Source organism: Amblyomma mixtum, chromosome 1, assembly GCF_055824585.1.
Source record: "Amblyomma mixtum isolate Tamu chromosome 1, ASM5582458v1, whole genome shotgun sequence".
NCBI classification, from domain to species: domain Eukaryota; kingdom Metazoa; phylum Arthropoda; class Arachnida; order Ixodida; family Ixodidae; genus Amblyomma; species Amblyomma mixtum.
Genome location: NC_143012.1, coordinates 186,711,126 through 186,727,038, shown reverse-complemented (window position 1 = coordinate 186,727,038; position 15,913 = coordinate 186,711,126). Strand labels below are relative to the sequence as shown.

The window sequence follows — 15,913 nt, the reverse complement described above, 5'->3', positions numbered from 1 at the left end:
GTTTGAACTTGTGTGGCAACTCTTGGCGGTTCGCCGTTGGCGTCATAAGAGACTCGCGCTTCGTAAGTAGTAGCGCTGCTTAGAAACAAATAAAGGTGCCGGCGAAATCCGAAACAATATGATGGCGCTGCGGTGTTAACGAACATTGGCGTCGCATGAAATTTTTCAAAAGAGTGCCACCGCTCGCAGGATGTTGTCACTGCTTTGTGGTTGTGTCGTCACATACTGAGAGAGCATCAAAAGAGAACTTTGCTCTCAAGCATCGCCTGTTTCAATAAAAATGCCTTGTACGGCGGTGAAGTATTCACTTGCTTCTTTTATCATTAGGTTCATTGCATGTCTCTGTTTGGGGTTCATTGCATGTCTCTGTTTGGCTTCGTTTTGACCTTTTGGTTTGGTGAGGCGTAATGTCTAGAGTTCCTAAGGAATTTCTCATTGTTTTGTGTGATGATAAGCTTTCGTCACTACTTATAGGGGCTCGTGAATGGGTCTTGAATAGCATTAATCTAAATATCGATGAAGTTCCTGTGTGCCTGCATATAACTATATTTTGAGTACCATTTGTGACTCTGCACCCTCGGCGAAGCATTCGGCCCTATTGTCATAGGAACGCGATTTGCTAAATGAGCACTGAAAGCTGTAGATCATGAAATGCTTAAAAGTGAGAAAGTGAAGTTTTGCCATAGCATAGACTTACTAGCATGAATGTTTATCAGGTGGGCTGGGTGGTCCGGTATATGTCTATGCGTTTATGCTGGTTCTATTCTGGTGCAGTTCCATTGTCATAAGACTGTCTTGTGAGTGAAATTTGAACCTCTTGATGCATGTGGCTTTTTTCATTGAAGTAGCCACTTCTGTAGTAATGCAAGCATTGCATATCTTGAATGCAGTGTGGACAGTCCCTTCACCTTGCATTTCAGATTTGCTGGGTGGGGTTTCTGTGCTTTGGGGCTGTTTCTTATAGTCAGAGTCTTGCGACATAATCATGCTGTAGACAGCCGCACTGTGAGAACTGCTTCCTTTTCCACAGTGTGACATCGTGTTAGAGAGTAGAGAGACTGCTGAAACCTTGAGCTGAATGTGCAGCTGAGGTCAGTGTTTAATTTTGCACTGCACTCGGAGTTACTTCTTCTGCTTCTGTCTTTATTTTAATCCCCTCATCGTCAGTACAGTGTTTGTCCTTTTTTTTTTTCGCTGGAATTAGTTTTCACACCTGTTGCTGTGTGCCTGCTTAGTTGTGCTGTTTTGTGCTCCAAGCATAATCCTGAAGGCTGACAATGAAAAAAGAAGTAAGAAGCGAGGAATTGTGTTATTCTGCAGGGGAACTGGAGTGAAGCTGCACAGCTGTATCACACCCACTGCTCAGTCATCAGTGATGCATCTTTTGTCTTTTTTCAAAGCCACCTTTGGCCAGTTATTTTATGTGGGATAAAAGTTGTATGTTGCGGGTATTGTGTGTACTGGCCTTTTAGCGGTATAGCTGTGGAAGTTTTTTTCAGTGCGCGGTTCACAACCCCAATCAGTAACTTCACATTCTTCAGCAGTATTTGTAACCGTGGCCTCACTGTTCTTCAGATACTTGTTTTTCCTTTGAGCAGAAATAAGGGCTTGCAAGTGTCACTGGTTTCTGGGCCTGTAGCATTTTGTGGACGTTATAAATGAATAAATGAATGTGTAGGAGTGAACGAATTCATTAACGGACGGAGTTAATGAATTTGTAGGAGTTCACGGATTCAAGGGGAATGTCGTGAAGAACATATGTACGCTCGTTATCAGTGATGTTAGTGCAACTTGATACATACATCGTTTTACATTTATTAACGTTTAGTCGCATGCACCATTTATCACACCAGTTAGATACGCTTGTGAGAGCATCCTGAAAATAATTAACATCAGTTTGGTTAGATATTTTGTGATAGATGATGCAGTCGTCTGCAAAAAGCCTGATAGAAGAATGAGAAATGCATTCAGGAATATCGTTAATGTAAATTAGGAAGAGAAGAGGTCCCAGTACCGACCCTTGGGGTACACCGGATGTCACGGAGGTGTGAGAGGAGCAACAGCCGTTAGCAAAGACATATTGGGTTCGATTTGATAAGAAGATTTTAATCCAGTTCAGTATGTTAGGGTCAATGTTAAGCATGCTAAGTTTAAGAATTAGGAGATCGTGGGAAACAGTATCGAAAGCTTTCATGAAGTCCAAAAACACACAAGTCTACATCAATGTTCAAGTCAGTGTAGGCAAAAAGGTTATTAGTAAAATATATAAGCCATGTTTCACATGAAAATGTCTTCCTGAAACCGTGTTCTGATGAAAAGAAGGAATTAGGATTAGACTAGATTAGACGAGAATTAGACTCAGTTCCCATGCAATTAAGGAACAACCTTAACGAGAATTATTATTATTGTGCACTGTCTCAGGAGTCCCTGTATTTGTCTGCTAATCGTGTACCAACTACAAGCCATTCAATGTCTGGATAATGTTACCTCAGAATGCATTTGATATAAAGAGACCTGCTTAAGAGCTTTGAGGGGGAACTGTAAGGAGACCAGTCCCGCCAAGCTGAAGTCTGCGTTGTTTGGCAGTTGCTGTTCTGCAGTTTTCCATTTGGCCAGTCTTTTAAATGCCTGTTGCATTTTTGCACATTGCTCATTTGCTCATTGCCTGTCATTCCGTTACTCCCGACATTTGTCTTTCTGCGGTATAAGGGATATTATAACTTCGGCAAGCTCATCCAAACGTGTGCCTTGCTTCGGCAGTTGATGTTGAATCCTTGTCTTCATCCGCAGAAGCTGTGAGTGGCAGCCATGGCGGAGCACCAGAGCCGCAAGCGGCGCCACCCGGGAGACCTGGGTCCGCCTCCGCGCTGGCTCAACTGCCCGCGCAAGGGTCAGCTCATCGACGGTAAGATGGCCACTCGACTCCCATGAATATAGTGCAGCATGTGCCGCACTTAGTCCCGTAACTGGGGGGTTTATTGCATCAGTCAGAGCCAGCTTTCTAATCTTCTGAAGACACGATATATTAATCAGCTCCTGTTCAGGCCACATTCTCTTGATCCTCAAGTTGTCGTCACAGTGTGGTACGGCCTGAAGCATAATGTGAGGTTTGAGCAAACGCAGGCTTGTGTGATGTTGTCACAGTTTCATTGCCTTTGTCAGTGTCATACATGGAGGTCTCACTGACAGCGAATTCATGTCCGTATCGAAGTCGTCATCGTTTTGCTCCGGCAAGGCTTTGATTTCTGCATCCATCAAAGACGTGCACCGCTTTGAAGCATCCGTGCTGCAGTCTTAATGTTTCTCACTCACAAGAGTTGTGTTTCCTGCCACCTGTTGAAAATAATTGGAACTACTGCTTACTTTGATGTAGTTGATGTAAATTCCAAGAGGTGGCAGCAGTTGGGTGAATAGCTGTGTGCCCTAAATGACTTGATTGTGTCTTCGGACATGCTTCTTGATGCATTTGCTAGGAATGCACATCTAAACACGTGCTTTTCATGTCAAGCCATTGTTATTAGTGAAAGTTGATTCAGCTCTCATCTGTCTGGTTCACAACCTGTTCTCGCTTAGACATGCAATTTTGTAGTCTGCATGGTTTTTTAACACATTTGATTCTAAATAGATGTTAAAGTGACTCTCTGTTATAGACCTGTTTTACAGAGTAAGCTCCATAGGTAACTGTGTAACTTTTCATCTCAGCTACAGGTCGTTTTCTTCTAAAATGTGAAAGTAGAGAAGGTGTGTAGAAATGCTGGTGGCTCCCAAGGTGGAGACCTCGGGAACTAATGGTGTGATGCATAGAACTATTACACATACCATTGGTTGACACATTGGCGTTTATTGCCTGCATCAATATAGCTGCTTTTCACATTTTTGTTCAATATTTCTTTTACAATTTTTATGGTTTTTTTGCTTTAGAGTGGCTTTCTGCTTATGAAGACAAGTTGCGGTACCACTTTCCTCAAGCAGTTTTTTTTTTATTACCGTGACTATCTGCTTTGAGAGAATGGTGAACAAAAACTTGCCCATCTCTAAATGCTTTATGAAGAAAAACAAAAATTTTTAAAAATGTCTTGAAATTGATTGGAGATCCTGAACTTGACTTGGCAGCCTGTTTCTCTGAGATTTGGTTGTGGGAGAGCATTTCTATTTTCCAGCAGTTTGGCTTCACTTTATTTGAAAAACGCTTGGGGATAATTTTTACATTGGCGAGAAAACGGCGTGTAGTAATAATAGCTTGCTGGGAAAAGAGCCAGTCAACTGACTTAACTGCTGTGCCAGCTTGTTGAAGTACATGTCAGGGAGATATGGTGGGTGAAGACAGTGCTCAAGGCTGAATACATTTAGTCTCTCGTTCCAAATTACATTTTGCAACAATTGGAGTAACTATTGTCACTTTTGTTATAGTTTCCCAATTAACACCTGTGCTCTCGCTCCACCTGTTCATTCTTGGGTTTCCTGGAGACAGCAACTGTGAACTCAATTGTCTTCTGGGCAGAGCCTGCCAACGAGCTTTTTCTGACTGGAGGCATGCATGCCTGTGACTGTGGCCAGTTTGCCAGCAACTTTCAGCAGTTGCGATGAGCCTCGAGAAAATGTGCTTAAACTGAGCACTTTTCAGTATAAGCTGAATTTGCAGCATTTAAACGGTGAAGCTATTTCCAGCATTTGTCAGCAAACATGAGAGGGAGGAGCCAGCAAAGAGAGCAACACGATGAGCAGAATTCAAGTCTTTCTGCTGGCTAGTTGTCACTGATAAAATTGAGCAAAAAAGGCCCTCAAGCTCTTCAGTGGTTCCTGCAGGTCGCATTCTGAGAAGGGTATCCAAAGGCCCACTAAGCTAGGGCGTATGCTCTCGGCAGTGAAATTCTCGCGGTACAGTGGCCCTGCTCCTTGCGACGTTGCTTGTGGTGAGGATGTCGTGTGGTGACCAGGGCACGCGCATGCTCCTTGCAGAGAAGTTCCTGCCCTTCAAGACTCCCCTGAGCGAAGCGTACGACAGTCAAGTGCCTGAGGAGAGCCGCTTCCCGCCATCCATGCTCCTGGCCTCCCTCTCCAGCCTCAAGGTGCTCAGGGACTCTTTGCTTTGTGGAAGGGGAAGTTTGAGGGGAAGAAGGCTCTGTGTCTTTATAATGACAGAAGGCTCTGCATAGGAGGAGGAAGTCAGCAAGAAAGTTCATGCGTGCTCCCTTTCTTGATGTCCTTTTTATTTGCCTATGCCTTTCCATGTTCCTGAGATATACAACCAACCAGCCCCGACCGCTGCCTCATTAATCTCTCTTTTGCTCCGTTAACCTGTATTTTGCTCTCCTGATGGCATGCCATTTCAGTTCCAGTCAATGGATGCCCCCTTTCGACGCTATGTCTGTCGTCTTGTCACTGTGCTGCCCATTTGCGTTGTTTTATGGCTGTAGTGCTTGTGAATGCTTTGAGAAGACTGAATATTAAATTGCATTTTTTAAAATCTGGTCCAGCTAATATGGTTTAGTGCAGCGCGTAGAGGAAGCTCGCAGTTAAATGGATCCTGAAATGATTTCAATGGGCATACTCTAGTGCAACAGATCAGCAGAGGCGGTCTTTGTGGGCATTCGAGTCAAATTTGAACGCTCTGCGTGGACCCTATAATCTAGAAATAAGTTTTAAAATTTGCTGCTCGCAGTAGCTGGCAATCGATTAGGGCGACAAACCTCACTGTGCATACCCTACCCCTATGATGTCACTTTGCAGAAAGGGCCAGCCCTCAAGCTCGCCCTGACCCCACTGACATCATTGAGGTAGGGTACACACAGTGAGATGTGTCGCCTCAATCAATTGCTGGCTACTGCGAGCAGCAAATTTTAAAACTTATTTCTAGACTATAGAGTCCACGTAGAGCGCTCAAATTTGACTCGAATGCCCACAAAGACCGCCTCTGCTGATCTGTTGCACTAGAGTATGCCCATCGAAATCATTTCAGGATCCCTTTAATGGCCTAGCATTTTCAAAGTGGCTTTGCCCAGTGAACTAAAACTAGTATAGGTGTACACAAGTGCAAGCGTCCGAGCGGCAGCTTTTTTTATGTTCAGTTGTTTCCCTTAGCCTGTTTGCTGCATGTGAGTTGTCTACCCAGTTTTGCAAAGCTCTGGAAGAGATAAAAGTTTTGGGCCCGGCATCTGCTGTGCCTTGGTTCAAAGTCTGTGTCCTGTTCAAAAAGACTCACCTCTGCAGTCATTTGTCACAAACATGCAGTGAGAATGTGAAGCTCTTGCAGAAGATATTGTCTGGTTTTGGCTGTAGACGACAAAGTCTTACTGAGTGGTGCTACCGAGCAGAATGTGGGCTGCTGACTTATCAGCTTGCTTGATTTTGGTGCAGCAGTCCAGAGGGTTGTATGGTGTGACCTTATCTAGAGTCTCAGACACTCAGTCTGCTCTGGAACACTGGTTCATGTGCTCAGTCTGTTAGACATTCAGTCTGCCATTGGAATAGCCTCGTTCACCAAAAAAATGGAGTCTGTCCTTGGAACACATCATAAATGATCGGCTTGTTGGGATCATGCATGCGTTGATGCAATAGCCAGTGGCTGTCATCGTTGCTGCTGATTTGTCTGGGCATTCGAGCGATTGGTGCGTCAGTCTTGTGCTGATGCTGACCCATGCTGTGCGCAGCTGAAGATGGGCCTGTGGATCGACCTGACCAACACGGACCGCTTCTACGACAAGAAGGTGGTCGAGGAGAGGGACATCCGCTACCTGAAGCTGCAGTGCCGCGGGTCAGTCTCCATCTCTCTCTCTCCCTGCTGTGCTGCCTCTTGCTTATAAAAGGGTTTGGCAGAACAAGAGGCAGACTCAACAGAAGTGCGACTACTACTAGAAATACTGAGTTATCCCTGTGGTGTTTCTTGGTTCCGGGAGAAATAGCTCTTACCTCAAGATGTTTTAACGCGATATGGGGATTAACCCATTGTGCAATCATGTCATACCCTTAAAGGGATACTGAAGCAAAATCTTAAAATTGAACAAAAACGCTCAAAATAGATTCTCAGAATGTGATTACACCGAAATCTAGTCATCACTGCGCATATTTTTCAGCGGATGGTTTTATTTTCGATGTTTCATGAGCGCGCGCCAAGCCCTCCCGGCCGGCGTGAGGTGAAGAGTGTGACGTCATGGCACCCTCCCGCGGCGACAGATATGGCGGTGCCCTTCGATGCATAAAGTCTCGCTTCGGACTAGTTTCGTCGTTGTTACTGCCTTCTTCAGCGCGTTCAATGGCCATAAATGGGCCACCAGTCTTTTGCTTCGTCTGCTGTCCCCCATAAAATAACGTTCGAGTTATAAATTTGCTTTATTTTTTATTTAGAGTTGACGATTCGGCCCCCTTTAGGCTAAGAGGGTCGTCGGTTTGTTGACAACAATGGTTCCCCTCTTAACCACCGGATGGCGCCACTAGTCTAAACATCGTCGGGCTTCTGTTTTAAAAGTGAGAATGTTAGAAATGGCGTAAGGTCTGGAAAAAATAGCTGCATTTAGCGTACGTAAGCGTGCACGCGGTTATGGTATGTAAGCAGCATTGATTAACACCTTGACATATCTGTGTAGCCGTGAGCAGACGACGAGCAGCCGACGCGATGGCAATCGTGCTTCTGCGGGAACGGTGGGCGCGCGGGTGTACTGATGTCTAGTCGTAGCTTCCACAGGTGGCCGCCAGGTGCAACGATACCGCAATAAATCGCGAAAAAAAACGTGTTATCCGCCTTTTTCGCTAAAATACTTGTCGCGTTTATCAATTTTAGCAGTCAAGCTCTTCTTTACATGTAAAAGAGCAGCTCCAAAAGTTTGTTTCAGTATCCCTTTAAGGCAGAGCTTAAGTGCCCTGTCCATTTTTTTTTTTTTGCTGAGGTAACACACCGAGCTGTGAAGCACAGCATAGTGGAGAAGCTCCGGCTTGGCCTCGACTACTCGGGGTACTTTAACGGGCAGCGCTGTTGACTCGAGGAGAAGTGATGGTCCAGGTGCAGGTTTTGGTTTGTGCTTGTGCTCGGTTGGATGTTGTGACTAGAGACAGTTAGCTGCCTGCTGAAGGACTGCACTGGCGGTGCCACTTATCATGCCCTGTGACCCCCCCCCCTTCCTTGCCCTGTGCAGTCATGGGGAGTGCCCCACAGAGGAGCAGACAAGGACCTTCATCCAGGTGTGCCAGAAATTCATCTCCATGAACCCGCTCCACATCATCGGTGAGTGTCCTGCCCAGATCCATTGTCTCGATCGAGGTTGAGTGAAACTGTTCCATGTGAAGCTTGTTCAAGTACCTTGATTGATTGGAACTGAAGTGTGTGGACATTTCTGCTCAGAGTTTTGCGTGACTATCAGGAGAGAAGTGTGTACTGATTTTTTAGCCGTTGTGGGAATGCTGGAGAGTGGCGACCTTGAACAGAACTGTCTCGTTGGCGAGTTGCTCTGGGGACCATGTCTCGGGTGAAGGTTGAGTCATGTCATTACATTGATGTGCTGTGATTAGAACTGATTGTGTATTGAATGCACGTGCATGTATTTGGCACGTGCGATCGAACTGTGTTGCCACCTCCTGGTGTGACTCTCTCTGCCTGTGTGTCACCTTTCCGTTGGCCCTTGTTGATGATGCCTGCCACTAAGGATGTGTGTCTGGTTCCTGCGCTTCAGTCTTGGGCTGGGGGAGTTTAAAGATGCTGAAACTTTTTGCTGCAATTGTATCTCTATTGGTAGGCAGTCTTTCGGGGCTTACAGCTGATCACCGTGGCTTTGAGTGTTGCATCTTAAAGGGGTGACAAGGCGATCTCATGCCATTATTGCAAAGCTGCGTGTTACAGCATCTTAGCCTTACCTTGTGGTTTGTAGAGATGTTCTTAAACTACGACAGTCTTGGAGCACAAGAGTGTGGTGGATATGTCGGTGTTAGCAGTACTGTGCCAGCTGGAAATTTCCCCTTTCAAGCAGCTTGATGCGGGTCACCTGGAAGTGGCGTGCGCAGAATCTCCTGTGATTAGTGTGCGTGCTGCTGCGAGATTCACACAGCAGTGCCCACTGTGGCTCTCTCTCCATCTGCCGGTGCAGTTGTTGGTAGAAGGAAAGGTGTGGCACGGTTGAAGTGAGTGTGGCCCACCTGTGCAATCCACATCTGGTGCATTGCACTCTGGTCTGACGCATTTGGTGCAGTGTGCACAAAATGGAGATTGCTCGATTTGGCACTGGTGTAGTTGAAGTGCAATGGAAGCTGTTAGGCTTATCGGCGGTCAAGCGTTGCTGGACTACGTGGAGGCTCCAAATTTGGTCAGCGTGAAGTTGCCATGGCGCATGCGAGCCGTACTGGAGCGTAATGGTGGCTCGACCCACTGGCTTCTGGGGCCGTCGAATTGATGGCTGTGGGAAGCAGGGCCATAGTATTAAAGGGACACTGAGGAGAGCTCTATTAATATTTTTTTTATAGCAAAATCCGATAGTTCGGCATTTCATGGCTTTGTTGCCACTTGGCCGGCAGCGAAAGATGCATTTATCTCTAAGAAATTTGGATTCGAAGTTGAAATAGTTTTTCCCGCCACTCTGATTCAAACTTGGGATTCTGCTATGACGACACAGAACTAAGTGACGTGAAACATGACATTCACGTGACGTAACGCAGACTCCGTGATTTCTGGCGGCCAGCAGTGCGGCCCAGCAGCAGCCAAAAAGAAAGCTACCGCCGGCCGCACGTTGAAGGCATCTATCGGCTATTGCGGCCGTCGCTACCGTCGCTTCGTTTACGTTTACACCGGCATTTTGCCAGCGTTACAATGGATCCCGTTCTCGAAGTCGTCAACGAAGTTCTCGCAAATAGACGCCTTTAGCATACCGTGTACCTTGTTACCGTTAGCGGAATACCGGGAGCCCCCATACCGCTGAGAGCAAGCGCTGATTGGTCCCGGCGCTGCAGGAGCGCGCGTAGCTATCGGGTACGTGGCGCCATCTGGCGACGTCAAGGAGATTTGCACATGTATTTGCTGCGCCTCAGTGATTCGTAGCTTCTCGTGTCCTAGTGTTGCTAGAACTGTTGGTTCTAGCAACACTGTTTTGTCCTATGACGCCATGAAGCTTGTACTTGCGAGTTTGGCCTGTGGCGGCGATACCTGTATTTTGGTTCTTGCTCTTTTCTACGTTACAGGAGCTTTATTGTCAGTACGAATGGCGTTTTTGTAATCAGGAGCTGGTATTCTGTCGAATGCAAGTCAACTTCAATTTCTCCTCAGTGTCCCTTTAACAGAGCTGTCAAAATGATGGCCTGCTGCATTCAGCAGTTTTTATAGCTGTCGCTGAATGGCACACTATGGAGGCTTGTTTAATGGATGCTAGACACTATTTCTATAGATGGCAGCACTAGTTCCACTTTTTCTGAGTATGTTATGGTGGATGCTGTGAAGACCATGCTTCCCATCTAGGCTGAGTTGGTGCCTTTGGCATATCGTGTCAGGTGTGGGCAGTTGCGTGATTGGCCAATTGACCAGAATGTATTGTGACACCACTTGTGACGTCATGACAGTGTGCCATGCTGATTGGCCAGGATGAAGTGACTTCATGCATGACATCATGACAGTGTGCCATGGTGATTGGTAAAAAAGGAGTGATGTCACTCATTACGTGAACACAATGTGCCACGTGGTTTGGTAAGAATGTCGGTTGTCAGTTGGTTGGAGTACAGTGATGTCACTTAGGATGTCATTGTGTCCCACATGGATGGATGGACACATGACTGGGCATGACCATGCATATTTAGCACTCGGAGTACGTGTCGGCATTTAGCACCACTCCAGCTGACGCCCAAATTTGCACTACCGTGGGTCCTGTCGGTTTTTGTTTGCATTTGTTGATAGTTTATTTGACTGTTTTGTGGCATACAAGCCACAAAACCCATGGCTACATGGCTCCTTTTTTCTTTTTTTTTTGAGAAATAATGGTTATTCTTTTCGACAGTGATGATGATGCTGATGCGTACAGCAACAAAAGCAACTTTTGAGTTTATTTTTCTGACGTCTAAGGCGGCAGCAGTGAGAGGGTGGTTGAAATTTTCCGCAGCCCTCCACTACGGCGTCCCTCATAGCCCGAGTCGCTTTGTGACGTTAAACCCCCATAAACCAAACCAAACCATTTTGCCTGGAATGCTGGCAAACATTGCCGACCTTATGTTACAGTAATTCCTTGCGCTTCCTTACTACAGTGTTGTGCTTGCTATTAGCGAAGCTTGTAAAGGTGATCTAGCCAGCCAGAACAGTGAGTGTTCTTGTGGTAATATTGTTCGTTTTTTGGTTCTGTGTGTTCTTTAATGGCAGTGGATGAAGTTCTTGCCACGTCTTATGTGTTGGCATATGTGCATTCCTGTAAGGACGATGAAGCTACGCTTGTCACTTATATGTTCATTGATGGTAAAACAGGGCAGAGTATACATCATTTTCAAAATCATGGTGCATCTATTGCTCTTGCTGGCCACCGTGGTCATAGAAGGCATTTTGTTATGGCGTCTTGGAGGTGGAATCTCAAATGCCTAAATCCCCCCCCCCCCCCCCCCCTCACCACTGGTGCAGGCATCCACTGCACTCATGGCTTCAACAGGACGGGCTTCCTCATTGCCAGCTACCTGGTGGAGAACAAGTCTTGGAGGTGAGGGGAACTTTTTGTTGGTTTAATTTACGACATTGTCAGAATCTGCCTCTGCTGCACTGTGTACAGCTGCTGCTGTTGTATTGGAAACGTTGGGTTCAATTTAAAACTGTAAGTTTGTTTACTTGTGTAATCAACCTGTAAGCATAGTAGTATAAACCTTACTAGCGCTTGCTTTGAAGGTGTAGAGATACCAGATTTTTAGTGCGTTTTTTTGTTTTGTTTTGAATGATATGGAAGATATTGTCACGTGGTAGTGATGGCAGTCCACCGGTCAGGAAGACACCAACAAGGCTTGCAAACGAAGCTCTTGATTTGGGCTGACTTGCGCCCGCAAAAGAACTGAATCACTCGGCGGCGGCGTAAGCAACAAACGAGCTCGTCAGTCGTCGAACTACGAATGCCCGCCGCTCGCGGCTTCGCTCAATTTAAAGCCGGCAAGGAAACTTCGAGATAGCAGGTCAATATCACCTACAGTAATCTGGAAAAACATAGATGCAGCTCTTCATGGCTGTGATCAATCGAGATTAGTCTGGTCGTTTCTCGCGTCCCGAACAAAAATGATAACACCCTTTTCCTGTGGCCTTGAGCGCGAACAAACGGACACTATAATGATGCGTGGCAATAGTTAATAAATGTTGATCACTGTGTGGAATTCAGCTGTGAAAATAAGTTATAATTGAATTTCTTCCGCTGTGTAGTCATGGTTTCAGTTGTGTCAGCTAAATGGTGGTCAAGACATCCGAAAATAAGGTTGAATTGTGAGGCATAAAAATGTGCACATGTAATCACTGCTTCCTCTTGTTGTCATTCTTGCTCTTGGGGCAGGCTGGTGTAAGTTTTTGAGCAGATTGGGATGTTTTGAAGTGAGAAGTGGTTAAGTGATCGATTATATTGCAGCCATTGCATGCCTCACATAACTTCAACCCTATTTGTAACATCGCAGCCATTGTTTGGAGGGGAAACTCAAACCAACATTTCATGGGAGAATTAGGCAGGGGCCCATTATGACATACATGTCTAGGACCCCAACGGTTTCTGAAACAAAGAAAAACATAGGGGAATTATTCTGTGCTTTTTAATTTGTGCCGTTGATTAATCGAAAACTAGTGGTGCAATCATTTTATGGCTAAAAGATAAGTGATTAGAAAGTAGAAAAAAAAACTGGTAGAGTGTCAGCGTAGTTAAACTGAGTAGATATGAGAAAGTGTGTGTTCAGAACTACATGGGGGAACAAATTCAACTATATATTGTTTATTGTATTAGGGCAAATCCCATGGGGTGACCCACTTTTACTGATATCTTGGGCATCATGCCAAAGAAAGAGCACACATGATGCTGGTGCTGAGGGTTTGCAAAGTTTTACATGGTGAATGCCCTGTAGCTTTGTAAAGATTGTGGTATTAAAATGTTGGCCTCAGTAAATCATGCACAACTTGCTTCCGGCAGTCCCACAGCTGTTCTGTTACTTGCTTAGTAGCCTTGCTCCTGTGTTTAGTATGGTAGTATGCTTTTCATGTCCTTGCAGACTGTGCGTCGGACAGAACTGACTGTCACCCCTGGTGTCCACACTAACGAGTGGTTCTTGTTTTCATTCTCTTTTCAGCGTCGACGCAGCAATCCGAGCCTTCGCTCAGGTAAGTCTGTCTGGGCTTGCTTTTTGATTTCATTTGCCGTGCTGTGAAATACGGGTGTAGCGGTCTTCATCTCTGAAATACACGACGAAAACTTCTCTCTCCTACAGTATAGACCAGATTTTTGAGCCTCTCCTGGGCGCGGCCATTTTGCACCGACTGGCGCGCCGCGGTGCGGGCGTTTCTGTGGGGACTGCGGGGCTGCGGCAGTTCCGCGGCCGCGCCTGCATATAGCCGCGCTTCGGGCGCTAAAAAAACATTGTCGAGCATACTTCCGCTGTTTGACATTCAGGTTAATTGTGCCGGCGCTTAGAACGCGCTCGTGCTTAATCGAATTCCGTCTTGGTGCTCCACCGCAAAGAAACTTTTTATTCAATATCAAGAATTAGGTGTGCGGCTAGTATGCAGTTCCAATTCCCATGCACTCTTATTCCTTCCTGCCGGCCATAAAGCCCCCCCCCCCCCCCCCCCCCCCTTCCACAAACGGCTTTCTTGTCGCCGCGCCAGTTTATCAACAAATTACCGCTGTGAGCTCAACTGAGTCGCAGCGCCAACAGAAAACAAATTTTGTCATGGTTTATGCAACCTTGTGCATAAAAACGTACTTTCGCTTAATTTATAAAAGCTTGAATAGATATGAGCAGCTAATCCAGCTTTCACTAATTCTGAGGTCCGAAGTCGCGTTATGTTATTCAGGAGCTCTCGCCGCGTGTGAGAGCGTTGCGTAGGCGTTTGGCTAAGTGTGGAAAATGTAATGAAATCGCGCATATTTTCCTATGAATAATGTAGATACCGCACCGCTGCGGTGGCTCAGTGGTTACGGCTCTCTGCTCTGGCCCAAAAGACGCGGGTTCGATCCCGGCCGCGGCGGCCGAATTTCGAAGGAGGCGAAATTCTAGAGGCCCGTGTACTGTGCGATGTCAGTGCACGTTAAAGAACCCCAGGTGGTCGAAATTTCCGGAGCCCTTCACTACGGCTTCCCTCATAGCCTGAGTCGCTTTGGAACGTAAAACCTTAATAAACCAAACCAAGCTAAGGTAGATACCAACAGCAGAAAGATACTATAGATAAACCTTTACCCCCCAGATACCTCTGACATGGGTGCGGAAAAAGCAGCTGAAATCGGTAGCGGTCGTGCTTACAATCCTGTGCATGAAATGTTCTGAATGGGAACAAGAGCAAGCTCAGCGCAAGGATGCTGAACACGTACTGGTGATCGAAAACACGCGCTCCGTCGGGACAACCTTCAGTCTGCAGCTCGCCTATCCAGTTACTACTCCACTGAGTCAAGTCAATAGATCTACATTCTAATGCATAATATTATCATAGATGATATCGCACGTAAAAGGCGACAACAAACGACACGACAGCGCAGAAATCTGCTTCGAAGTGCCGGTTTCCAGTCCGTACACTACCTGGTCGACTACCCTCGGATGTCACGTTAACGAGTAACTGCGCACAAGATAACCGCAGCACTGTCTGGAAGAGGGCAAATGTGAGTAGTGACGCACAGCACACACCCTCATACGTTAGCTGATGGAGCACAAAACGGCAGAAGCGAACACGTAAACATGCGTTCTATGCGCGGCGCCGGCGCGACCCGCAGTCCCTCGGGCCGCGCGCGCCGACAGATGGCGACTGGCGTCGAGAGTAGGCGCGCGTCCGCAGCCTGCGTGCGAGGGTAAAAAAATCTGGTCTATAGGGACAGCTTGTGGGAAAGTGTAGTAGATTCTTCGTGACACTGTCGTGGCTGATGTGTGTTTCAGTGTGATACGAATTCGTAAACTTCGTTGGTCAAAGCACACCGGTGCGCAAATCACCTGGAGCCCCAAGCATTCTCCTGCAACACTGTGCCTGATGCTAATGCGGGACGTGTGAATACTGGCAGTAACACGGTGTGGAGGCTATGACAGGCTTTGGATCTTGGCAATGTAGCAGTGAGGCGACCTCCAACATTGTTTCTGGCTGCCAGTCTTTTCACTGTGTCCTTGTCATTGTTGCTTAACTGCGTCCCTGATCAGTGGTACACCCGACCAAATCTTTAACTGGCTTTGGTGTTGCATCGCTAAATGCTCCTTGTAAAAGGTGGTTTTCGGCTACACCGCTGGCATATCCATACTGTAATTTGACCCGTGAGATGGCATTTGGAGGTTCCTTTTTGTTCATATAATGTTTGAGTGCAGTACTTGCATGTTAGATTTAGATCAACGTTATCAGAAATATTCTTCGTCTGCCACTACGAACAGCTGAAACAAGCGGCTTACGCAGCAATGGTTCTGTTGCATATGGCCTCCTCCTCTGTGTAAACTACCAATTCCTTCATGGCGGTCAAGTCGTTTACCCAGAGTAAGCTCAAACGCGCCACCAGAACCATTGCTGCGTATTCCGCTCTTTTCTGCTCTTCGTAGTGTCAGACGAATATTTCTGATAACGTTGATCTAAACACGCAAGTACTCCGCTCAAACATTATATGAACAAAAAGGAACCACGAAATGCCATCTCAAGCGTCAGATTACAGCATGAATATGCCAGTGGTGTAATCGAAAAAAACTTTCTGCAGGGTGCATTTAGCGATGCAGCACCCGAGCTAGTTAAATTTTGGCCGGCTGTACATTTGCTGTGGTGTTAACT

General features: G+C 46.4%; 1 protein-coding gene across 2 annotated transcripts in view; it reads left to right on the top strand.

Annotated features, from left to right (window-relative positions):
- The window catches only part of mRNA-cap (RNA guanylyltransferase and 5'-phosphatase mRNA capping enzyme), a 41,639-nt gene that overhangs the window by 699 nt on the left and 25,027 nt on the right, over positions 1–15,913 (top strand). Inside the window, exons 2-7 of one of the 2 annotated variants that reach the window (XM_089560612.1) lie at positions 2,791–2,905; positions 4,960–5,069; positions 6,651–6,754; positions 8,130–8,218; positions 11,573–11,648; positions 13,255–13,285. In XM_089560612.1, the coding sequence (XP_089416738.1) occupies positions 2,809–2,905; positions 4,960–5,069; positions 6,651–6,754; positions 8,130–8,218; positions 11,573–11,648; positions 13,255–13,285 (507 nt within the window). In that variant the 5' untranslated portion in view covers positions 2,791–2,808. The remainder of the gene's footprint in view (positions 1–2,790; positions 2,906–4,959; positions 5,070–6,650; positions 6,755–8,129; positions 8,219–11,572; positions 11,649–13,254; positions 13,286–15,913) is intronic. The other variant, XM_089560621.1, reaches the window with a different exon arrangement.